The sequence below is a fragment of the Urocitellus parryii genome, chromosome 5 (genome assembly GCF_045843805.1).
Source record: "Urocitellus parryii isolate mUroPar1 chromosome 5, mUroPar1.hap1, whole genome shotgun sequence".
NCBI classification, from domain to species: Eukaryota; Metazoa; Chordata; class Mammalia; order Rodentia; family Sciuridae; genus Urocitellus; species Urocitellus parryii.
This window is the reverse complement of record NC_135535.1, coordinates 185,632,539-185,656,367: the sequence shown is the minus strand read 5'-3', so window position 1 is coordinate 185,656,367 and position 23,829 is coordinate 185,632,539. Positions and strand designations below refer to the sequence as shown.

The following is a 23,829-nucleotide window of genomic DNA, read 5'->3' as shown; positions in this document are numbered from 1 at the left end:
TTCCTTGTGGAACCCTTTCATAACAGAGAGTTTGGCCCTCTCAGCTGTTCTCCATAGGTCTTTCCCCTGATGGCATGGTGGATACTTCCTTAGCCCTGTGCCACAGGCACTGCTGTCTGCTGTTTGTAACTGATTATGTCCTGTTTTCTCTCTTTCTGTGCCTTCCCACCTTACCCCTATCCTTTCCCAGGTTCGATCCATTAGCACCAATGTCCGGAGGAACCTGGCCTTCCACACACTCAGCCAGGAGGTCCTGCTAAAGGAGTTCTCCACTATCTCCTGAGGCCTGACAGCCACTGACTGCCCTTACTCATGAGGCTCCTGAGCTGGAGGGGTGCAAGGGGAGAGGGGGCTGCCTCCAAGACTGGAGAGAAACAGATACTGAGTTCTCCTGGTGAAGGCCACACTTCAGTGAAGCTTGGACAGCAGGGGCAAGCCAGGGATGATCTTATTTGGGGAGGAATGGGTGGGCAAAAGGAGAGACATCCAAGAACATGGGGACTTCTAGGTGGGTCCCCTGGACACCCCCTCACATTTCCAATTAACTTTACAAGTTGTGACTTCTGGCTGATTTTCAGAAGCTGGTGGGGCAAGCCTCAGGAGAGGCCAGGACCCTGAAGGCCAATGGCTTTCCTTGGCTTCTGAAAATAGATCAACTTTCAGACATACCAGGAGCCATATCCTGTTCCCTTTAAGCTTGGAGCTGAGCTGGGTTTGACATCTGTGTCCCTACCCTGCTAGGACTCTGTCCAGTCATTAGGACCCTCAGGTCAGGCTTAGGATAGGATAGGATAGGAGTGGGGCACTTTTTTTTTTTTTTCCCCAATTCAAAGTCGATTCCTCTAAGAAACTGGAGGCTGGAATCAGTGCTCACATTGTCTGGCCACCACTTTCTGGATTTTAGTTTTGGCACCAGAAATACCTGTTAGCTTTCCCTTGCCTTCCAGCCCATTGACTCATCAGCATAAAAGGCTTACAACCTTAGCTTTGCATTTTTAGTTTGGTTTAAACTGTCTTTAGGGTGTGCACAAAATAAACATTGACAGGTTTTCTGGAGCCCTTAAAGTGCCTACTTTGCTGGTTCCCTTTCCAGCAGTTTTCCCATCTTCTCAGCCACCCCCTCCCACTGGGGGCCTCTCCTGCCTCTGCTGAGCTCCCCTCCACATGTTCCACCCCCTCACCCTGCTGTTGTTTACATCCAGCCTGCTTAAGAATTTCCTCTGGGGAGGAATCTGTTCCTGCTATGGTCTGGTGCCTGGGGGGGAGAGAACCTGCTGGGAGCAGGGTGTCCTCCATCTGAAAAAGGCCAGGTGAGCATTATGTATAGGGCCTTCATCCTATCTACCCATATTCTGGGTGGGACCATGGGCAAATCTCCTGATCTTCGGGAAGTCAGTCTGTGGTTCCTCCTTTGTATAGCCTCCACAGGACCATTGTAGGTTTGTTTTTTGTGTTTTTTTTTTTTTTTTTTTTTTTAAACTCCACAGCTACCTCCAAAATAGCTGCTGCTATAAGACTCTCCCTTTCTAAAGCCCTTAGGATGGCAAGGAGCAAGCAGGCACAGAAATAATTGGATAAAGTGCAGAAATCCAGCTGTGAGAACAGGTGTGAGACCTCCCTAGCTGTTATCCATTTAGCCCTGTATCTCTTTGGTATACTTGCCCTCTCTGGGAACCAGAGTTGTGGCTCCAACTTTGAGCAGATAAGCATTAGTTTCAGAGAATCCATCAACAAACTCCCATGCCTAGATGTATGATCTAAAGAGATCATGGACTGGGTCTTCTCTGATCACTGATCACTGTATGGATAGCTCAGCCTGTGACATTAGTATTTTCCAAGGTGATAAACCCCAGAACAGCTGGATCTGGAGCTGGTGGCAAATTGAAGTTATTAAAAATTGATCTGTGTGGGACAATCTTCTTAGTGTCCCCCACCCCCATAATCTATGTGGCCCAGACTCAATTCTCAGAGACAGAGTTAAGGTGATCTCCCAGGTATTGGTCCCATCTGGCTAGGAGACCCCTGCCTGTCCTTAACAGACTCTCCTCCTGAGTGTCATGGCATTAGTAGAGGACAGTTGAGCTCAGACACTTGTAGCCTCCCTTGCTTTCTGGATGGAAGAAGGCAGAATACAATTCCCTTATCTCCAAACTTCATGGTGTTGAGGTCAGCAAGTCCTTTGGGCTCCTTCTGGATTCCTGCCAGCATTTTGTATAAAGTGAAGAAAGGCAGGTCTAGGACATGGGTCACTAAGCAGAGGACTCCTTGCCTTCCCTTGATACAGTCCATCTCTTGACCTTGTTTCTTCACATACACCTATTCCAAGAACTCCAAACAGGAGTTCCCATTCTCTCCCAGAAATCAACCTCAAAAAGAGTTGCCCATGCCCAGCCTCTGTGCCAGGTATTTGGAGGCTTCTGCAGAGTCAGAAGAGAGCCAGGAGCAGGGTATTGCTCCCAAAAGACAATTCCTGCTGGGTTGATTGAAACAAGTGGTTGGAAATTAAATCCTGTTGAAGAGATTAAATGTGCTGAGGTCACTTTAGCTGAAGCTTTTGTTCTCAGCAGGCCACTTCTCAAGACCCACCAAACACCATCCACCCATTCTTATGGCAGGGTTTGGGGGCAGAGACTGTGTTCTTGGCTAGGAGCCCAGGAAGTATCCTGGGGGCAATTCAGACACATTGAGACTAAGGGAGCCCAGCTCTGTGCTGTCCCTGCTTTCAGAAAAGGAGCTAATCTTAAGTGGAGAGGGCTTCATAAAGGGGCATTACTTGTCCACTCTGTCCTCACCCAGATCCCCAAACCCTTCACTACCTCCCTAAATCTGCTGGAAAACAAGGAATCTAAGATAGGGTAGATGACAAAAGAGAAGGGCAGAAAAGTTGAAAGGAAAAAAAACAAAAGAGCAAGGAAGTCTTGAGAAACTGACCTGGTTCACTGTTTTTCTTATCTTCTTGGGCCGAGGGGGTCATTATTAGATCAGGGAAGAAGGCCCACTGGGAATGGATGATATCCAGACAGGGGGCCCTAAGTGAGAGTGGCATCCTGCTGGAACTTGAGGCAACAAAAAATTGTCCACAGCGCCTGTATCCGAGAACGGGTGGACTTTTCTCTGCATTCTCTTCCCACTTGAAGCAGAGAGAAGCAGGGTGGAGACGGGGGACTGGCTGGAACTGGCAGGAGGAACAAACAAAATAGGGGCTGACGTGGAGAACCCAGAGGCATAACCCAGGCTCTGACTCCACCAGACAGTGCTGATGGTAGGGGAAGAGGGTGTCTGAAAATTGTGGGCAAGGTTTCCTCACAGTGGGCTCTCTGGCCCCGCTCTCTTGCACCCCAACATCGGTGGCTTGAGGTTGAGAGGTGGTGTTGCTGGGAGATGGTCTCCCTCCCTGCACTTTGCAGTTCACCCTTTCACCGGAGCCGCCTCCGAGCTGAAGAGGGTGGGGGGCGGAGGTAGGGGGAGCCAATCCCAGCAGCGCCAAAGAGGGGAGGCGGCAATGACAGCCGCGGGGAGGGGGCGGGAGGAGAGAGGCGGATCGCTCCTGTTCAGAGCTCAGCTCCACTCTGCCTCTGGCTCTGCGCTCATTTGCCGCCCAAGCCTCCTGCTCCTGCCCCGGGACCCCCTAGTTTGGGCCTAGAAACCCTCTGGTCCCCAGACTAGCCCCCCAACCTTTGGCTCTCCCGGTCCCCAGCCCCAACGGTGCCCTAGGCCGCCAGGGGGCGCCGTGTGAGCGCCCTATCCCGGCCACCCGGCGCCCCCTCCCACAGCCCAAGCGGGAGTGGGGCGCCGGGGGCCATGCGGGGCCAGGGCCGCAAGGAGAGTTTGTCCGATTCCCGCGATCTGGACGGCTCTTACGACCAGCTCACGGGTGAGTCAGTGGCGCAGGGGTCACGGGAGGGAGGGTGGATTCCATCCCCCCAGATCCTTCCACCTCTCCTACCCTGACTTGCTCCATACCTGCTCTCTATCCCATTCCCAGGCACTCTCCCAGCTGGTCTAGGCAACTGGATAGTGGGGTTCAAAGCCTTGAGTTCCATAGGGGTGGAGGGGCAAGTGGGGCAGGTGTGGAGAGGCAGCAGGTGTGGGCGTGTGTGACACAGGGCTGGGAGTGTGTCTGGAGTGGGAGGTGTTACGTGAGTGAGCGCTTATCATTCCTATGTGTGTCTGCTTTATGTATGTGTGTGTACCTCCCACAGCTGGTTGCCATGTGCCTTGGGCTTGGTGACAACCAGGGTGAGTGTGAGTGCATGTGGCAGTGCAATTTATGATCTTGTCTGATGTTTGAATGAGGCTATGTGGGACCCTGGTTGTACTTAATTTGTTTTGACCATGTGTCTTTGTTGTATGTGCAACTACAGGCTTTGAGTGTATGATTCTGTGTGAGGTGACATGTGACAACCAGAATGTATTAGGGCTTCATTTACCGTGGTATGTCTCTTTATAAGACTATGGACTGTGAACCTCCTGGAATGAACAGTTGTTAAAGTGGGTTGTTGTATATTTTGTGATTGTGAGATTATGTGGATTATTTTAAAATTTGGTGCTGATTGTGTACTTTCATGTGTGATGGCTGCTGTGGAGCTCTCTGAATGTCCATGCCGTTCCTTATCCTGCTGCCTCTCTGGCTTCCTGTAGCAGAAGGGAGTCTTTAGTGCACCTCACTGCTTCCCCAAGTTTCCTGCAAATAGCCCAGGTGGACCCAAGGAGAGATTCTAGTGTGCAGCTGCCCACACTCACACCCAGGTGTACCCTATGTTTCTAGCACCTGGCATCTATAGGGAGGCTTTGGTTAGTGCTGGATCAGCCCCCTCCCGCCATTACTCAGATCACTCTTACAAATGAAAATCCCATAATCCCCAACAGCCCTTTGAGAAATTCACCAGAACCCCAGAGAAAACACATCCTCTTGCCTCCTTCCAGAACCAGGGATAGAAACTCTAGGCCTGGGAAGTGCTACATGTCCCCTCTTACATCCGTCAAAACCATTCTGCTGCCCAGACTTCTCTTTCTCATTTTGGGGAGTAATGTGAGACCAGGACATCTGGGCTTGTATGCATTCCTATGTTTGGTAGGTAGATCCATGTGCTTGTGTAGGTGACTGTGTCACCTTGTGTACGTTTCCATATATGTGTGTTTCTCTCATTGTGCAGCCTGTTTAAGAACTCCAACTGAGAATGGGAGGAGGGAGGCTGTTCCTTCTGAGCAGGGAATTAGGGGGAAGCCATGATCTTTGTCCTTCCTTATGAGCTCAGATTAAGACCTTTGAATAGGAGGGAGGGAACTAGGATGTAATACCTTAAGGATAAGTGTCTCCTCTGCTCTTTGTCCCTGGGGAGGACCTAGTTGTAATATCAAAACATCACAGAAGGGGCATCCTTCACTTAGGCCCTAGAGTCGGACAATGACACATGTGCCTCTCCCAGATGTGCTTCAGATTTGGATGGCTCTGAAAGTTCAGCTATCCAGTTTTATTATGAACTCAGTTTCCACTGCCAGTTCAGGATCTTTGAGAATTGTAATGGCTCAAGACCCTCATTGACATTAGGGTTTGTTTCATGCCTTGATTTTCCACTTTGGGTGGAGGTGGGGTGGAGGTGGGGAAGCACTTGGATTTGAAGGTTCACTGCCTTAGTTAGCTCAGTGTTAGTCAGCTTTTGCATAGCTGTGACCAAAACACCTGACAAAAACAACTCAGGGAGGAAAAGTTTATTTAGGGCTCACAGTTTCAGAGGTCTCAGTCCATAAACAGCTGACTCCATTCCTCTGGGCTTAAGGTTAGCAGCACATCATGGAGGGAAGAGCCCAGCTGAGGAAAATAGATCAGTTTATGGTAGGGCGAGGAAGCAGAGAGGGGGAAAGGGCTGCAGACAAGATGTGCCCTTTCAGGGGACACCCCCAGTCACTCATCTTCAGGCATGCCCCAGTAGTCAGTCCATTCAAACTAGCATGGACTGAGTAGGTTACAGTCCTCATATAATTTAATCATTTCACCTCTGAAAATTCCTGCATTAAGAGGAGTCTGGGGGGGATACCTCATATCCAAACCATAACAGTCTGTCAGGAATGGAAATGTACTATGTGACTTTCGCTCTCTGGCCCTCACTTTTCTCACCTGTACAGTAGGAATACTAGTTAGGCATGGTGGTTCATGCCTGTAATCCCAGCTGCTCAGGAGGTGAAGCAGGAGAATCACTGATTTGAGGCCAGTCTTGGCAACTCAGCAGGACCCTGTCTCAATAGTTAAAAGGCAGACAGGGCTGGGGACGTAGCTAGGTGGTAAAGTGCCCCCAGGTTTAAATCCCAGACTGCCAAAAAGGGGGTAGGACAACTTCCTGACTGCCTACTTGCCAGCCTCCCAAGAGAAATAAAAAAAGATCTGATGAGCCTCTAGAATCCTGTTAAGGTCATCCTCATTTTAGAGCACTACACACATGACTTGAGAAGTAGAAATAGGACTACCAGGGGCCTTGCCTCTCAAAGAAGAGCTTATTATTTTTTGGTACCAGGAATTGAACCCGGGGAAGTTTAACCATTGAGCTACATCCCCAGCCCTTTTTGAGACCAGGTCTCAAATTGCTGAGGCTGGCTTTGAACTTGTGATCCTCCTGCCTCAGCTTACCAAGTTTCTGGACTTACTTGTGTGCACCGCTGCACTTGGCTTGAAGGAGGATTTATAATGAGTGTCAAATGAGTCGGGGACACTAATGTTAACCTTGACTGGTGGCTCTGAGTATTCCCTGCAGCCTGAAAGGAGACCTTGTCCGCGGTGCTGAAGTGCTCCAGGCCTCCTCTTTCCCAAAGGGATTTCCAGTAGGTATTCTTGAGATCAGATGTGGGAGGAGTCTCCTGTCCCCCTCCACATTATCCTGGCTGATCAGACTGCCAGAAGCGACCCTCAACTTGTGCTTCAAGGCGTCTTGGGTACCCCCAATTGCCATCTTTCCCCATTCCTTCCCAAGCTCAGAACTGGGAGAACCTTTTTAGGGGGAAGAAAATCCGAGTTCTACCCCATATACCACCTAATACTTCCGGTCTTCTGGGCCCAGAGGAACCGTTTGGCAATGACGCAGAGTGGAAAAGTCTGCTATCGGCACAGCCCAGTCAGTGCAGAAGCAGATGCAGGACAGTATGAGGAAAGAGTTGGGACCTGACCAGCCAGGTCTAAGCTCCTGGGCCTCTGGCCCTGAGTATCGTTCCCGGGAGTAGGGCGCCCCCGTGTGTCTTAGAGGAACCATGCTTGTGGAGCGGGAACTATATCCTGAGTGAGCAAGGTCTGGACAGAATTCAGAAGTAATTCTCTCCTCTTAAATGTAGGGTTTTCGGCCAGGCATGGTGGCGTATGCCTGTAATCCCAGTGACTCCGGAGGCTGAAGCAAGACGATTGAAAGTTTAAGGCCAGCCTCAGCAACTTTGCAAGACTCTGTCTCAAAATTTAAAATTGAAAAAAGAGCTGGGGACATAGCTCAGTGATAAAGGGCCCCCGGGCTCAATCCCCAGTACCAATAATTAATTAATTAAGGGCTGGAGATGTAGCTCAGAGGTAAAGTGCCCTTTAGTTAATCCCCAATACCTAAAAATAATGATTTCAATCCCCCTAAAAATGTGTCAGAGCATTGGGACTATATCTCATCTGTAGGTTTTCCTAGGAGTTTGAAGGTATTTTCGGATCCTGGAAGGATTGCAAATTCGAGGCCAGCTTAGGCAACTTAGAAAAATCCTGTCCCCAAAAATAATAAAATAAAAGGGGTGGAGCTAGGGACATAGTTCAGTGGTAGAGCTCCCCTGGGTTCAATCCCTAGTACCACACAGTTAAAAAAAAAAAAAAAATGTGAGTGAAGTCCTATTTGGATTTAGGTGCAAATACCAAGTGGATGCAAAGCCCTGCCACCTCCTCTTTACCTTCGGATAAACTCACCCGGCCTCTCTCCTTCCTCCTGCTTTTTCTCCTGTTGGTTTAGGAAGTGTGGAAGTGTGGGGAGTTGCCATGACAACTCTGTTCTCTTACCCTTAGCAAAATGGGGGTTGGGGGCACAGGAGGAGGAGGAGCTGAAAAGAGGCAATGAAAGGTCTATTCCCTGACCAGATCATTTTCCAAACCCTTGCATACCCGGCTTTCTTGCCAGGATTCCACAAAATGTTTCAAAAGAAGGTTATGGGGAGTTTGTACTGCCCCTCTGCCCTTACCTGCTCTAGGAACTTTGGGGGTGGGTCCTTCAAATGATGAGGCCAGCATTCTACTACAGCCAGGGGAAGGCAGGGAGAGTCCTAGGGTCTGAGAATCTCTGCCAGTCCAGTCCTCCTGCTCCGCCCACACAGAACCCACTTGGGTGGTGGCTGAGACAGCCCAGACCGCCCCCGGGCTTTGAGGGCGGAGCTTGGCCACAAAGCTCTCCTGCAGAACCATGAACCGCTGCCCCCGCAGGTGCCGGAGCCCGTTGGGGCAAGCAGCAAGATCCCTCTACCAGCTGGTGACTGGGTCCCTGTCCCCAGGTATGGTGAAGGGAAGGGAGCAGGCAGGCCTTCTCAAAAAGTGAAGTGAGATGAGAGTCTTATAGAAGTGGGGAGGATAAAGGGCACTCACAGAAATGGAGGGAGCGGGACCCCTCAAAGAAAAGGGTTTAAAGGTTTAAGGAGCAAGATCCCTGACAGAAGTGGAGCAAGGGATAGGATTCCTTATGGAGCAGGAAGAAGAGATAGGGCTCTTCAAAGAAGAAAAGAGAAGGGGGCATCATGGTTCCTCATGATGGTGGAGAGGACAGGGCTTCTTATTGAAGGTACTGGGGGAGGCTCAAGTAAGGGACAGGACACAGACATGCAAAAAGGAAGCTTGCAGCTGAGCTAGGGAAAAGTACATACAGCTCTTTATTACATTGCTTAGGTTAAGGGAGCCTTAAGATGAAGGATCAATGAAAAAAAAAAAGAAAAAAGAAAAAAAGCCTGAGATAGGACTAGAATATGAACTCAGTGAGCTCATGTATGACAGGATGGATAGACTTGTATGGCATGAAGATTGTCTATCCATGTTTTATCCATCTCTGGCAATCTGTATTAATGGGATGGTGCATTACTAAATTGTACATTGTTAAGGCTATGTGTCCATGTGATTGTGATCACTGGGGCTGTGCATCCTGAGGTTACATATCCCTCGGATCACCTAGAGTGTTATGCTGTAGGGTTTGGTTGGGGGTTCCTGAATCACTAGGTTACTTGTACAGCTTTTATGAGGTTGTACATTGGTGTGACATTTGTGGAGTTTATGATTTATGGATTGTATCATATAGTCCTGCTGAGATTCGTGCACACTTCCACTTGGAAGTGGTCCACAGACAAGGTGCGCAAGTCCTATGAATCCAGAATCCCCTCTCTATTGGGCCTCAAAGAGACTGAAACAACCTGGCCCCATAGCATTTTAGGATCTGTAGTTCTCTAGCTCTCTCTATGGTTACCTACTTGAACCCTTCGAGTACAGGCAGGGTATATGGCCACTTCTTGCCATGTGCCTCCTGAAGGAGGGGAGTTGGGGCTGAGCCAGAGACATGCTTAGAAGTCTCTTGCAGAGCATGCATCCCCCAAACCTCCTCCTTGGTCTTGTCTCCAGTGACAGATGGCTCCAGAGCCAGGCAGGGCCAGCTCTCAATCATTGCAGGCATGACTTCCAGACCCAAAATAGCCCCAACATCTAGGAAGGTCATTAATCACCTGATGCAGATGGGGGCTGCAGTGTCTTTTGATTTAGCTGGGGTTGGAGTGGGTTTGGGGGACTGAGAGAAGGGCTTTGGGGTCTTCGCTGACTGGATAACATAGTATAGGGCCTAAACCAATTAGGGGTCTGGTGGGAAGCTCTGTTAGAAGTGTAGTGGTGTATTCCTGTAATTCAGCTACTAGGGAAGCTGAGGCAGTAGAATTGCAAGTTAGAGGTCAGCCTGGGCAGGTTAATGAGACCTTGTCTCAAAAAAAAAAAATTTTTTTTTAAAAAGGGTTGTATATAGGGTGGATTCCTCCACAAGGCAATATTATTCCAGGTTTGTACTGTGGGAGGTAAACATCTAAATAATAGCAGTATCTTTGTGGTGAGATTTAAGGGACATGGGAAGGGCCAAACTAATGCTCTAAGACAGTTCTGCCTTAAGTTCTCATTGAAGTGCTTCCATTAAGATTTCACGCCCTTGGGTGAAGAAGAGCTAATGTCAGTGGCACAGAGCCCTAAAGACTTGAGAAGGCTCTGAGGGGGAAGGGAGAGCCTGAGAAACAACTTATTCTTTCACTTTTTTGTTTTGTTTTGTTTTGTTTTGAATTTTACAGTACTGGGCATTGAACCCAGTTGCACTCTACCATTGAACTACATCCACAACCCTTTTAAAAAATTTTTTTAGAAATTTTTTTTTTTTTTTTGAGACAAGGTCTCATTAACCTGCCCAGGCTGACCTCTAACTTGCAATTCTTCTGCCTCAGCTTCCTTAGTAGCTGAATTACAGGAATACACCACTACACTTCTAACAGAGCTTCCCACCAGACCCCTGATTGGTTTAGGCCCTTGAATCCCTATGCAGCTGGGTCGAGGTCTTTGAGAATTGAAAGTGGGGGAGCAAAGAGGAAAAGGAGGGTCCCAGCCAGCACAGTGGCATGCACTTATCGTGCGCTTATAATAGTAGTTACTCAGGAGGATCCCAAATTTGAGGCTAGCCTCAGCAATTTGCAAGACCCTGACTCAATAAAAAGGGCTTGCTGGGCATGGTGGTGCTGGGCACGATGGTCCCTGTAATCCCAGGGACTTGGGAAGTTGAGACAGGAAGATCACAAGTTCGAGGCCAGCCTCAGCAATTTAGTGAGGCCCTGAGCAACTGAGAAGACCTTGTCTCAAAATAAAAAGGACTAGGGATATAGCTCAGTGTTAAAGTGCTCTTGGGTTCAATCCTAATTATCAATCAATCAATAATAAATAAATATAATTTTTTAAAAATTTAAAAGAACTACTCAAAAGGTACCTCTCCAAGTTTCTCTGGCCTCCCAGTTAGAAAGTTTTTTTTTTTTTCTATAGCTCATTTCATACCTTGCCTAGGATAGTTTCTATCACAGAGTAGGCATAAAACAATTATTTTTAAATTAATAGATGCTTTATAGTTCTATTAAGGGGCAAGATCCCTGACAGAAGAGGAGCAAGGGATAGTAAGAGGTAGAACCTTTGTTCCACACTTGGCATTCTATTTGTGTAAGTACAATTTTTTAACATCTTTACCCTCCAGGAGCTTGGGATTTAGTTAAGGAAACAGAACTGACCCAAAGAGATCTGGGTTTATATCTCTGCATTATTCTCTCTTATCTGGGTAATCTTTAGCAAGTTTTTCTTTTTCTGGCACTGGGAGTTGAACCCAGGGGCACTTTGCCACTGAGGTAAATCTTCAGCCTTTTCTATTTATTTATTTATTTTATTTTATTTGTGTGGTGCTAAGGATTAATTTATTTTTATGTGGTGCTAAGGATCAAACCCAGGGCCTCACACATGCTAGGCAAGCGCTCTACCACTAAACCATATCCCCAATCCCCCCACTGTTTAATTTTTATTTTGAGACTGGATCTCTATGAGTTGCTGAGGCTGACCTTGAACTTGCAATTTTCCTGTTTCAGCCTCCTGAGTAGCTGGGATTACAAGTGTGGACCACTGCTCCAAGCTAAGTAAATGTCTTTATATCCCTGGCCTCAGTTTACCTCATCAGTGAAATGGACATAATACCATTCACTGCCTACTCATGTGGTAGTCATGAGACTTTATCAAGATAATAATGTTTGTGGGCCTGGCACGGTGACGCATGCCTATAATCCCAGCTGCTTGGGAGGCGGAGGCAGGAGGATCACGAGTTCAAAGCCAGCCTTAGCAGTTTAGCTAGGTCCTAAGCAACTCAGTGAGACTCTGTCTCTAAATAAAATACAAAATTGGGCTGGGGATGTGGCTCAGTGTCCAAGTGTCCCTGAGTTCAATTCTCATACCAAAATAAAATAAAATAAAAAGATAATAATGTTTGTGGAAATGCTTTGTAAATTGTCAAGAGCTATAGAAATACGGGGGAGGGGCAGTGTTATGTTATTTATAATGATAACACTTATTTAGCAGTTATTCCTTGCCAGGCATTATTACAACATCTTTTCATGCATTAGTTCATTTATTCCCCCCTGCAACCATTGAGGCACACAGAGGTAAAGCACTCAGTTAGCCAGGTGCAGAGGTGTATACCTATAACCTCAGCTACCTGGGAGGCTGAGGCAGGAGGATTCCAAGTTTAACGTCAGCCTCAGCAAAAGTGAGGCACTAAGCAATTCAGTGAGACCCTGTCTCTAAATATAAAATAGGGCTGGGGATGTGGCTCAGTGGCCATGAGTTCAATCCCCTGTGCCTCCACCAAAAATACTTAAGAATTTATTTATTTGTTGTACTGGGAGTCAAACCCAGGAGTGTTCTACCACTAAGCTATGTCCCTCAGCCCTTTTTAATTTTGAGACAGGGTCTCACTAAGTTTTCCAGGCTGGCCTTGAACTTGCAGTCCTCCTGCCTCAGCCTCTGAGTTACTGGGATTACAAGCATGTACCGTTGCACCCATTTTCAAATTGAAAATTTTAAAAAGGACCAGGTATGTAGCTTGGTGGTAGAGCACTTGCCTAGCATGCATGCAGCCCTGGGTTTTATCCCCAGTACCATAAAAAAAGCTAGGTCCTCATGAATTCAAGGACTCTGGCACCTTGCCTTATGCTACTAATTCCCATGCTCCACCACCTCTGTTTACAGTTCCATCTAATTAACATTATAGAATTTAGTGCTGAGTTTTGAGGCTGAATTCTGTAGGAATTCAGGTAACTGATAGACCACTGTAGGCTGGAGGCTCTGAAAGGATCCTCTGAAAGGAAGAGGAATTTAAGGATAGATAAGAACTGTAGGAAGTAGGGGGCAGTGGAACATGCCTGTAATCCCAGGGATTTAAGAGGCAGAGGCAGGAGTATCCCAAGTTCAAAGCCAGCCTCAGCAACTTAGTGAGGCCCTAAGTAACTTAGCAAAACTCTGTCTCAAAATAAAAAATAAAACAGGCTGGGGATGTAGCTCAGTGGTAAAGTGTCTCTGGGTTCAATCTCCAGCATCACTAATTAAAACAAAACAAAACAGAACACAACACTATAGTATAGAGGGAAAGCAGAAAGGAGGGGCATCCCAGACAGACAGGAACAAAGACAGAGAGATAGAACTGAGTTCCGTGTGTTTGGGAGACAGTGAGGTGACTGAAACAAAGTGAAACAAAGGAATCTGTTGATGAAGGCAGAGGAAGGATATTAAATTCCAGGATGGAATTTGAAGAGAGGTAGAAATTTGCTGGTTACACAGAGTATGAGAATTGGCTCCGCAACCTCAGAAGAGGTGGGCAAGCAGAGCACCAATCATGCAAGAGGCATACCTTCTTCTTGCATCTACCCTGCTACTTGGGGGAGTTGGGGAAGAGAGAAGGGATAAGATATGGTGTAAGATAGTTGCCTGACCCCCAGTGGTGGTCGTAGAGAACTGCAGACCAGTGAACCTCAACTGGAGCTGTAGAGACTACCAGGCCACCACCTCCACAGTTAGGATTAGGACACACTCATTCCAGAACTAGATGAGAGGGAGGTCTCCCTCTGGGATCAATTCTCCTAAAAGGGATCTATCTCCTTGGTGGGCAAGCTTTCTAATAAGAGAGCAAGTATATATGTAGTTTAAGAGTGTAAGCTCAGATCTGGTCAGACTGGATTAAAACTGAAGCTCTCGGGCTGGGGATGTGGCTCAAGCGGTAGCACGCTCACCTGTCATGCGTGTGGCCCGGGTTCGATCCTCAGCACCACATACAAAGATTTTTTTTTTGAGAGAGAGAATTTTTAATATTTATTTTTTAGTTTTCGGTGGACACAACATCTTTATTTTTTGTATGTGGTGCTGAGGATCGAACCTGGGCCGCACGCACGCCAGGCGAGCACGCTACCGCTTGAGCCACATCCCCAGCCCCTAAAACAAAGAATGTTGTGTCCTCTGAAAACTAAAAAAATAAAAATAAAAATTCTCTCTCAAAAGAAAAAAAACTGAAGCTCTTAGAGATTTATTTAACCTTTGATTTAGCTTCACTGACATGAGGATCATATTACTGCCTTAATAGGTGTATTTAACAAGCTCAGAGTGATAACATCAGTAAGCATATAGCAGCACATCATCTAGCACTTAGTGAGTGCTCAATCACTGTCAGGCAGCAGTAGTAGTCATGATGTCAGGTGTTATTAACTCATGGGCCCTTGTCTTGTGGCTCACTGGCTCTGCAGGCTTCCCCCAGACTTTTACATATACCTATATCACCAGAAAGGAGCAAGGAAGAGAAGGGAGGGAATCCAGAGGATGGAGGTGAGAGAGCTCAGATCTCCTTCCTACCCTAGGCTTCTCCATCAACATTAATAGCAATTTCTGAAGAGCAGGAAGGGATTTGGCATCTCCTGGAAGGAAGAGAAGCACACAGTCCCCTCTCTCCTCAAGAAACTTAGATCTCTTGGTCCCTAAGGCAGCTGCAATAAGTCCTCTCCAGAGAGGGTCATGAAGTGGATAAGCTGCCTTTTTCCTGGCCAGGATATTGGACCTAATCCTCCCTCCCTTGGGCCTCAGTTTCACTGTCTGAGGCCTGTGGGAAGAAAGTGCTTCCTGCCTCAGTCTCCATGGCAACCGCAATCGATGTCAGTTGTGTCTGACATCCCGAGAGGTCACTGCCACCTTCTCCACCTCCTTATATTCTCATATAGTCCTTGTTAATACAATTACACAACTATAGACCCATTATACAACATAGCCATGCCTACCAAATTTCAGATCCACATCCTACAACTCTACTAAACACACCTTCCTGCATACATACTCAGAAATACTCCCACACATTCACACATGCATCCACAGACAGCCAGACCCCATACAAATGATACACAAACACAAACTTTTGTGTAAGTGCACAGACAAATGTATGAGGGGACACACATACTTCCATACCAGCAAACCCAAAGAAAAACACCCATACACCTATAATATATTCTATCCCATACCACAAACTTGGGAGGGCCGGAAACGGTCACTGTGCTTGTAGTCCTTGCTGTCAGTCAAGGTCTTGAAGCAGTTTGGCCTCTTTGAACATATCTTCTTGGGAGGTAACCCAGGTATCTGGGCATCTATCACCCATATGCTGATTGTAGTTTCTGTAATACATGCACCCTGCTCTTCCCTGCTGCCCTATCCCTGTGGCCCAGAATGGTCACAGGGTGTTTGGGGGAAGCATTCTCGGGGACGGTGGCAGGTCACTGCCTCCCTCCTCTGGCCTATATCCTTCACACCAGAAGTTCTCTGGGAGGTGGCCCCATGAAGAGGAAGAGGCGGCGGCTGTGGCTAGGAGGCTTGTAGGGCAGAGGAGAAGGAGGGAGAGAGGGAGGAGACCCAGGGCGGGAGAACCGGAGGGAGGCTGCGGGTGATCCTACTCTGGCTGGGGAGCCTGAGGGGGAGGTGGCTTGAGGCTGCCTGCGGTGCGTCCCAGTCTCAGCCGGATAGGGGCCATGCCTGGGGCCCGCCATGAACCTCGAAGGGCTAGAGATGGTCGCCGTGCTTGTAGTCCTCGCTCTGTTTGTCAAGGTCCTGGAGCAGTTTGGCCTCTTCGAGCCTGTCTCCTTGGAAGGTAACCCAGGTGTCTGGGCATGTCTGAACTGCTGGTTGGAGGATCAGCCACCCTGCAGTTTTGGGGAGGGCCTTGTGCCATCTTCATGACTGGGGGAAAGGGTGAGCAGGTGAGTGATGAGATTGGCAGCTGGGGAGGTAAAAGCACAGCCTGGGAGAGAAGACAGCTGGGATAGATTAAGAGGGGGCCTTAAGGAGTTGATTTGGGGAAGGGGAGGAGGAGATTTGGGGAAGTAATAAAGGGTGCAGCATGGGAGTTCTAGGGTGTAAAGATGAGGTGAGGGGAATATGAAGGATACCAGGTGGGGAGGCAGGCAAGGGGTATATGGAGTAGAGGAGGAAATTTCTAAGGTACCTGAGATAATACTAGATTTCTGGGGAGTCCCTTTTAGAGTTCAAGGATGTGGGTGACTCTCCATACCTCCATGTGTATAGGTGTAGGTTACAGGGTGTGTATATGGACTCAGTGTGACATGGAATATGAGTGTGTGCTCATGTGTGTGAGCGAGGACAGTATGTGACTATATGAGCCTGTGTATATGACAGATATATGATCACATGTATCATGATAGGATTGGTGGCTTGTATAATGGTGGATATGATCATGCCTAAGCTGGACAAGGTGAGTGGCTGAGCCTTTTTGGGTATAAGGCTAAATGAAGTTGTTCCCAATTCCCTGAGGATATGTTCAAGACTTAGAATTGGAGTGGTTCTAGAGTCCCAGTTTCACCAGGGGAGGCAGGCAAGATATGCAAGAACCATGATGGGGCTGGGGGTGGGAACAGGGGCTATTGGTTAGACACCTGGGAGAACTGGAAAGATGTGAAGGAAGCTGGTGTCAGAGGAAGATTCATGAATTGCCTGCTCTAGGGTTCCTTCAGTAAGAGCACCCTTCATCCTCTGCTGTAGACTGAGAGTTAGACTTAGGAGACTGGTTTGAGCTGGTTCTCATTCATTATGGAAAAGATGAAATAAGCTGACTCTAACTTGGGTTGTGGATGTGGCTCAGTGATAGTGCACTTGCCTAGCCCTGGGTTTGATCCCCAGTATCGCAATGGGAGGGAAAAAAGGGAAGAAACTGGCTCTAAGAAAATGCTTTAGACTATTTGGTGAGAAGAGAGGAAACAGCTGTACCATGGAGCTTCACGGTTCTTGTGAAGAGAAGAGGGAAATCAAAACTCTGAGGGAGATGGAAGAGACAGAAATGTTTCCCTCTCCACCTCCAGTAGCATTTTCCCTACTGACTTTGGGGTGGGACTCTGGGAAGCTGCAATATCCTGTAGTCTAAAGTCAGAGGCTTTATCTTCTACCTTTAAGGGGGGCTAAAGGAGATTAAGGCTTGAGAGTAGGCAAGGCAGGAGGAGAGCTCTGTACCTCACTCCCCACCCCACAGTCGGGTGACTACACCACCACAGGCCCCAAGCACAATCTGGCTTTGGGAAAACAGAGTCCAGGGTAATGGAACCCTGGGCTAGGGGCCAGGCCACCATCGATTCCCACACCCCGCCCCCACCAACCTGGCCCACTGCCTCCTTATCTCTCTATAGCTCCTGGAGTGGGTTGGGGAGGGAGAGAGATGAGGTTCAAAGAGGTGATAACCTCACACAGTTACCTCTTGGTCTGGAGGGTAGAGTCTGGTGTGGGGGGGCGAGGTGGGTTGGGGTACTGGGATGGGGGAATGACTAAAGGAAGTTGGGCCCCTCCAGGAATGTACTGAGGCAAACTTTAGTCAGTGTGTCAGGTCCGGCGAGCTCTGGCCCAGGGATCTGGAGGTGTTTGCAGCTTGGAGACACAATAATGCTAAGGGTCCTCCTGGTGTACAATTAGAGCTATAAGATATATGCAGAAATAAAGGGTGGGGGGAGAAAGAGGAGCTATGATCATTGGGCCTTAAATAACCCCACAGGACACCAAAATATTGATCTCCAAGATTTTTTATTGCTTCAAAGTCCACTATCATTTCGCCTTCAAAGAGCAATCAACCATACTAGAAAGGACTGGGAAACAGCCACACTTAATGGTGTAGATGTTAGATGATAAGGAACCCTCCTTCTCAGGAAGATTCTGGGTGCCTTGAAATAAGAAGTAACAGGAAAGAAAAGTAGATGTACCCAGGACAGATGAAGCTTCTGTGGGTGAGGTGCAACCTTAGGTGTCTGTCTGCTATAGAGGATCTAGCTCACAATATGATATGGATGTGTGTCATGGTATTCTTAACACACAGTGTTATGGTGTTCCAGGGTCATTGTGTGGTGTTTTTGCTTTATTTTGCTTTCCTAGTTTGGAAGATTGAATCCAGGGGTGCTTACATCCCCAACCCTTTTTATTTTTTATTTTGGTACAAGGCCTCACTAAGTTGCTGGCTGAGGTGGGCCTCGAACTTGTGGTCCTCCTGTCTCAGCCTCCCAAGTGGATCAAGCTGTCACTGGCACCTGTCTGACTTATCATTCTGTGTCCCTATACATGCATATTTGTATATGTGTGTGTCTGAGAGAGGGAGGGAGAGAGTGAGAGAGAAAGGAAGAGAGATTCTACCTAGCAATCCTTAGGTTGGACATTACCCTGAGGTCCAGCTATGGCACTCAAGCCAAGGGCACTGGGTGAGCAAAGACACTGAGGCCAGTACGACCTCTCTCTTTGCTGCCTCATTGTCACTGGGCCCTATCCCATTATATTAAGTACCCCAGCCTTGCTTGATGCACTCTGCATGCTTGTGAGAACCAGTAGGCTTCCTAACCCGGCCCCAATTATCCTTGCCCGCCTTCCTCCCCATTCATTCCTTTCCTAGCCCTCCTCCAGCCAGGCTTGACTTGTGACTGAAGGGGACAGGGAACGGAGGGAAAAATGGAAGTTAACGTGCCTTCCTGGGGTCTTCTCTCTTCCTAGGCCACCCTCCAGGGCCCACTAAAAAAGCGCTGAAGCAGCGGTTCCTCAAGCTGCTGCCTTGCTGCGGGCCCCAAGCCCTGCCCTCAGTCAGTGAAAGCAAGTGCCTCTCCTGTGCTTCCGGGGGCGGGGCCGAGCGTGTGTCATTGTGGTAGAGTGACGTTGGCGTGGCCAGTTTGGCTGGTGGGGTGAGGGTCGGAGTGGGGGGGCTGGCTGGTGTGCTTGAAGAAGCTGGTATGTATGTGGTGTCCCGAGTGCCTGTGAGCATCACTGGTCTAAGAAATAGAGCGTTTGGGCATGACCAGAGTGGCAGGGCCCATGCCCAGGCCTACGTGGGCCTGGCCAGTGGAGGGGTGGGGACCAGGCCACTAAGCAGGTCTAAACCAGGCTTAGTGTTTGTGACTGTGTGGACTGCCTGTCACTGTGTATGTTTTGGGCTTAGCTATAAATTTCCCCCGTGGCCACAACAGGATGGTTGCAGGTTTAGAGAGTGGAGATCGCCTTACTCCAGATGCCAGGATACTTGGGTTTTCTTTTATCCTTTTTTGTTGTTGTTGTTGTTGGGGGGGGGGTGATGCAGGGACGCTCTACCATTGAGCAACATCCCCAGCCCTTTTTAGTTTTGAGAAGGGGTCTCGCTAAGTTTAAGTTGCCAAAGCTGGTCTCAAACTTGGAATCCTCCTTCCTTAACCTCCTGAGTCACTAGAATTACAGGCGTTTGCCACTGGCCCGGCAATACTTGGGTTTTCAGTCTTAGCCTGGTCCCCAACTATGTAACCTCGAGAGGACCTCTTGTCCCTAAGTCTCCCTGTGCCCACTTCAGAGGATCATACTGAATTTTGCAAGCTATGAAGTCCCGTTTTGTAACTGTCATGATGTTTGATTCTGATAGGTCCTTTCACGGGGTAGGTTTGAAAAATAGGGACATGGTTGTGTGCATGGGATCCGATTCGTGTATGTCTGCTCTTTACGTGTGCTTTTGCTGCGGGTTTGGGGTATGTGCATTGTATACAGGTCTGTGAGATTTGCTGTGTGTGAGTGTCTGCTTTGGGCCGGGTCTTCAGCTTTCTCGGTGACAGTTCACTCCCTTCAGCATTAGCTGCCCCAGCCTCCCTCCGCCCCCACAGACCCCGCCCGCTGGACCCAGGTGACTTACTCTCCTGGGGGGGGAGGGGCGGGACTTTGAGAGTGTGGGTGGGGGCATTTGCCTGGGGGCTGAACACTGGTTAACAGGCGGGACTGAGGTGGGGCGGGAGATGGAGCCTGTGTTGGGTCTGGATGGAGATTGGCTGGAGCAGGGCGGAGCATGGCTCAGGCATGGCTGGGATGAGCACAGCGCAGTTGGGGGAGGGGAAGATCTGGGCTTGGCAAGGATGAGGTGGGGCACATCTGAGTTGGTCAAAAAAACGACCGGAGCGCCCAACCTCAGACACCGGCTTTCGAACCAGCTTTTCCCACTCCTCCCTCTCTGAAATGAAGATGCAGGTTGGGGTCTTCTTCTGCAACCAGGCATTAAAGGCCCCGAGTCAAGGGCTGAGTCCGACCCCAGTCTTTGGGGCCGGGCCGGGCCAGGCGTGGCTTTGGCTCGCTGATAAACGGACCATCGTCTTCTCTTCTCGCGTGGATGTCCTCGGCTCTGGGTCCAGAGAACTGGCAGGCAGTCTTCGGCAGCAGATGGGACAGGGAGGAGGGTGTTGGGGTCGGTGATTTTGAAGAGCTGTTGCAGGGTTTGCAGGGGGCCGGGCCTGAGGCGAGGCTGTCCCTCCCCCACCCCCCACCGCTCCCCACAGACAGCGTAGAGGATGAATTTGAACTGTCCACTGTGTGTCACCGACCAGAAGGTCTGGAGCAGCTGCAAGAGCAAACCAAGTTTACACGCAAGGAGTTGCAGGTCCTGTACCGGGGCTTCAAGAACGTGAGTGAAGGCGAGGCCAAACTGGGTAAGGGGGGGGGCGGGAGCAGGAGGGCACCAGCTGATAGAAAGTAATGCCTAGATGCTTTGAGGTTGAGGGCTATAGCCCCAGAGACCAACTTCTAGCCTGAAGTTTTGGCCTGGGGCCAAAATAGATGTACTCTGATCCTGTAGACTGGGATTTAGTTATATGCTTTTCATTTGTGCACTGGGGAAGAAGTCTTGCCTGCCATACCAAGATCTAAGTGGTGAGCCCCCTGGAGGCATGATGACTTTTCCTTTCTGGAAGGCTGGCCATGGAGGGTAGAGAAAGGGCAGTGAAAAGAAAGTGGGTTTTGTCTTTGCCCTCAGTATGGTTCTCTCCTTCCTCCCAGGAATGTCCCAGCGGAATTGTCAATGAGGAGAACTTCAAGCAAATTTACTCCCAGTTCTTTCCTCAAGGAGGTGAGCAAACTAGGCCCAAGAGAAAGCAGCTGTTCTTTGTTATGCTGAGTGGGGAAAGAGGGTGCTGAAAGGCTGGGATTGCCATGAAGGATTTGGTAGAGGTAGGAAGTCCTCTCCCATCTGGAAGCCAGGCTCACTTCCCCACATTTATCCTACAGACTCCAGCACTTACGCTACTTTTCTCTTCAACGCCTTCGACACCAACCATGATGGCTCTGTCAGTTTTGAGGTGAGCTGGGGAGGTAGGTCAGAGAAGCCTACTTCCTTGGGTTTACATTCAGAATCTCCAGGTCATATCCAAAGAAAGGATTGGGTGACGGGTACCCGAAGTCACAGTTCTTCTCTACTCCCTTCTTAGGATTTTGTTGCTGGTTTGTCGGTGATTCTTCGGGGAACCATAGATGACAGGTTGAATTGGGCCTTCAACCTGTATGACCTCAACAAAGATGGCTGTATCACCAAGGAGGTGCAGGGCAACTGAAGGGTTATGTGGGGGTGGGTTGTGGGGTACAAAGGGCCATGGGAAGAAAACGACCCATATATGTATGACCAGCAAGAGGGTAAAATCTACATAGGCCATCAGCCTCTTGGTTTGGAGTCTGGAGGCTCTGAAGAGGGATCTTCTTCTCTTTTGGCCTAACAGGAAATGCTTGACATCATGAAGTCCATTTATGACATGATGGGCAAGTACACATACCCTGCACTCCGAGAGGAGGCCCCAAGGGAACACGTGGAGAGCTTCTTCCAGGTGCCTGGGACTGGGTAGGCTGGAGGGCCGGAGTGAAGGGAAGGAGACCAGGAACCAACATGGGAACTTACCTGAATTCTGCATGCCTTTCTCCTGCCATCCCTATTGTTCTCCCTGCCCGCCCACCTTCTTGTAGAAGATGGACAGAAACAAGGATGGTGTGGTGACCATTGAGGAATTCATTGAATCTTGTCAAAAGGTACAGGCCCTGCCCTCTACATTTCCCTGGTCTGGACTCAGGGCCTGAATCAATGATGTATGAATAATTTACTTTGGCTGGGCACAGTGGTGCACGCCTGTAATCCCAGTGGCTCGGGAGGCTGAGACAGGAGGATCATGAGTTCAAAGCCAGCCTCAGCAAAAGCAAGGTTCTAAGCAACTCAGTGAGACCTTGTCTCTAAATAAAATACAAAATAGGGCTGGGGATATGGCTCAGTGGTTGAGTGTCCCTGAGTTCAATCCCCAGTACCAAAAAAAAAAAGTTTCTTTGGTCAGAGTGCCTCCTCCCTATCTCACCACTCCCCATTCCCCAATCCTGTTCCTTCATGATAAGGGATGTCTTATCTCTTCCCCATCTCTATCTGGGTATCTCCCTCCTCTCTGCCTCTGAATGTTCCCATCTCTGATTCAGTGTTCTTCTTCCTGACAATCTCTCTTTTTTCTCTTTCTCTCTCCTTCTCTCCAATCTGCTTTACTCACACCATGGCCACAGGATGAGAACATCATGAGGTCCATGCAGCTCTTTGACAATGTCATCTAGCTCCCCAGAAGAGGGAGTTAGTGTGTCCTGGGGGCACCATGCTCTAGTCCTAGTTCAGGCAGACCTCACCCTTCTCTTCCCAGGTCTATCCTCATCCAAGCCCTACCCTGCGGGCTATAGGGATTGAAAAGCCTGGGGCTTCGGTAGTCTAGAACCCTGGATTTGAAGGGGCCAGAGAGTGGGCAAAGTACATCTGGTGGGTGTTCCCAACTCCCAACAGCTTTTACCCCCTTTTTGCCTGACACCCAGTGCTAAGGGTGCCTCTGCTATAAGAAATGAATGATTGCCCACCTCCTACCCCAATTCTAAGAAACCACAACACTAGACAGAATGTTTCCTGCTATGGTGCTTCCCCATCCCTGATCTCACAAACACTTCCCCTAAGACTCCCTTCTCAGAGAATGCTCTGTCCTTGGCGTACCGGCTGGCTTTTCATACCGCCTTTGAGAGCCTTGTGGGAGGGAAACAGAATACTAAGGGAGAAATCTTGGTCCTGAGCCAGTGGTTTGTTCCTAGTATCTGACTGGAGTGAAGAACAGAAAGACCATGGAAGAGCATTAGAGCTCAGGCATGTTGGGCTAAAGCTTCAAGTCACACAGTGTGCTACTCCAGGCCACTAGCATTTCCAAAGTTTTCAGAAGGCCTTATGCCCCAGAAATTTTCCATACCCTTCCAGTATCATAGGATACCAGGTATCTTGGGAACCAGATATCTGGCTTATCCCTGAAATTCCTTCCTCTCCCTCCTTCCTGCTTGTATGTGGTAGTGGTAGGGATTGTGGGTGGGAGATGTCTTAGTTGATGCGTAACAAAGTTTCAGCTTGCTTTTCCTGCTCATTGCCTGTTTTGATGGCTATGACTTGAGTTTTCACCTGCCATATCCTCTAAATTTGGAGGCATGGAGTGAATCAGGGACTTTCCTGAACATGGATCCCATCACCCCTCCCAGTGGATGCCTTAGAGGGAGAACGAAGGAGGAAGGCAGGCATAATATTTGAACCCAGTGGGGGGGGGGCATATATTAGAACCTTTGATCAACCAGGCTGCACCCCAAACCCTTATCTAGCCTCCTTAACTCCCTGAGTCTCCTCTTCCTCTACTCAGCCCACCCAGAGATGCCATTTAGCACACGATAGGACCCAGGTTGTCCCACCTCATCATCAGCACTCCTGCCATGCTGCTACTCCATAATATATCTGCTTGTCCCATTCAGCTCACCCTCCCAGTCAGCCAGAATCTGAGGGGAAGGGCCCCCACGGACCTCCCTGTCCCATCAGACACTGCTGACTGCTTTGCATTTTTGACTCTTCTGTATATTTTGTAAAATAACAAATACACCAGATCCAATAAAACACAATGGCTATGCATAGGCTG

At 48.8% G+C, this 23,829-nt stretch overlaps 2 protein-coding genes across 11 annotated transcripts in view; both read left to right on the top strand.

The window, feature by feature from the left end:
- Positions 1 to 1,425, top strand: part of Armh3 (armadillo like helical domain containing 3) — a 190,032-nt gene extending 188,607 nt beyond the window's left edge. For 4 of the 6 annotated variants that reach the window (XM_077798357.1, XM_077798359.1, XM_077798355.1 and 1 more), the window contains one exon: positions 191 to 1,422. In XM_077798357.1, coding sequence (XP_077654483.1) covers positions 191 to 283 — 93 coding nt within the window. In that variant the 3' untranslated portion in view covers positions 284 to 1,422. Of the gene's footprint in view, positions 1 to 190 lie in introns of all 6 variants that reach the window. The other 2 variants (XM_077798358.1, XM_077798356.1) reach the window with 2 other exon arrangements.
- A 2,130-nt stretch (positions 1,426 to 3,555) lies between these two features.
- Kcnip2 (potassium voltage-gated channel interacting protein 2) lies at positions 3,556 to 23,802 on the top strand. Of its 5 annotated transcripts, XM_026407877.2 has the most exons (10): positions 3,556 to 3,874; positions 18,596 to 18,685; positions 19,632 to 19,739; positions 20,383 to 20,507; positions 20,879 to 20,948; positions 21,107 to 21,177; positions 21,307 to 21,414; positions 21,592 to 21,696; positions 21,833 to 21,895; positions 22,409 to 23,802. In XM_026407877.2, the coding sequence occupies exons 1-10, from the start codon at positions 3,802 to 3,804 to the stop codon at positions 22,454 to 22,456; spliced, it is 861 nt and encodes a 286-aa protein (XP_026263662.1). In that variant the 5' UTR covers positions 3,556 to 3,801; the 3' UTR covers positions 22,457 to 23,802. The 5 variants fall into 5 exon arrangements, with proteins under 5 accessions (XP_026263662.1, XP_026263660.1, XP_026263661.1 ...); XM_026407875.2 differs by lacking the exon at positions 19,632 to 19,739 and having other exon boundaries at positions 18,596 to 18,691; XM_026407876.2 differs by lacking the exons at positions 18,596 to 18,685; positions 19,632 to 19,739.
- The last annotated feature ends 27 nt before the right edge of the window (positions 23,803 to 23,829 follow it).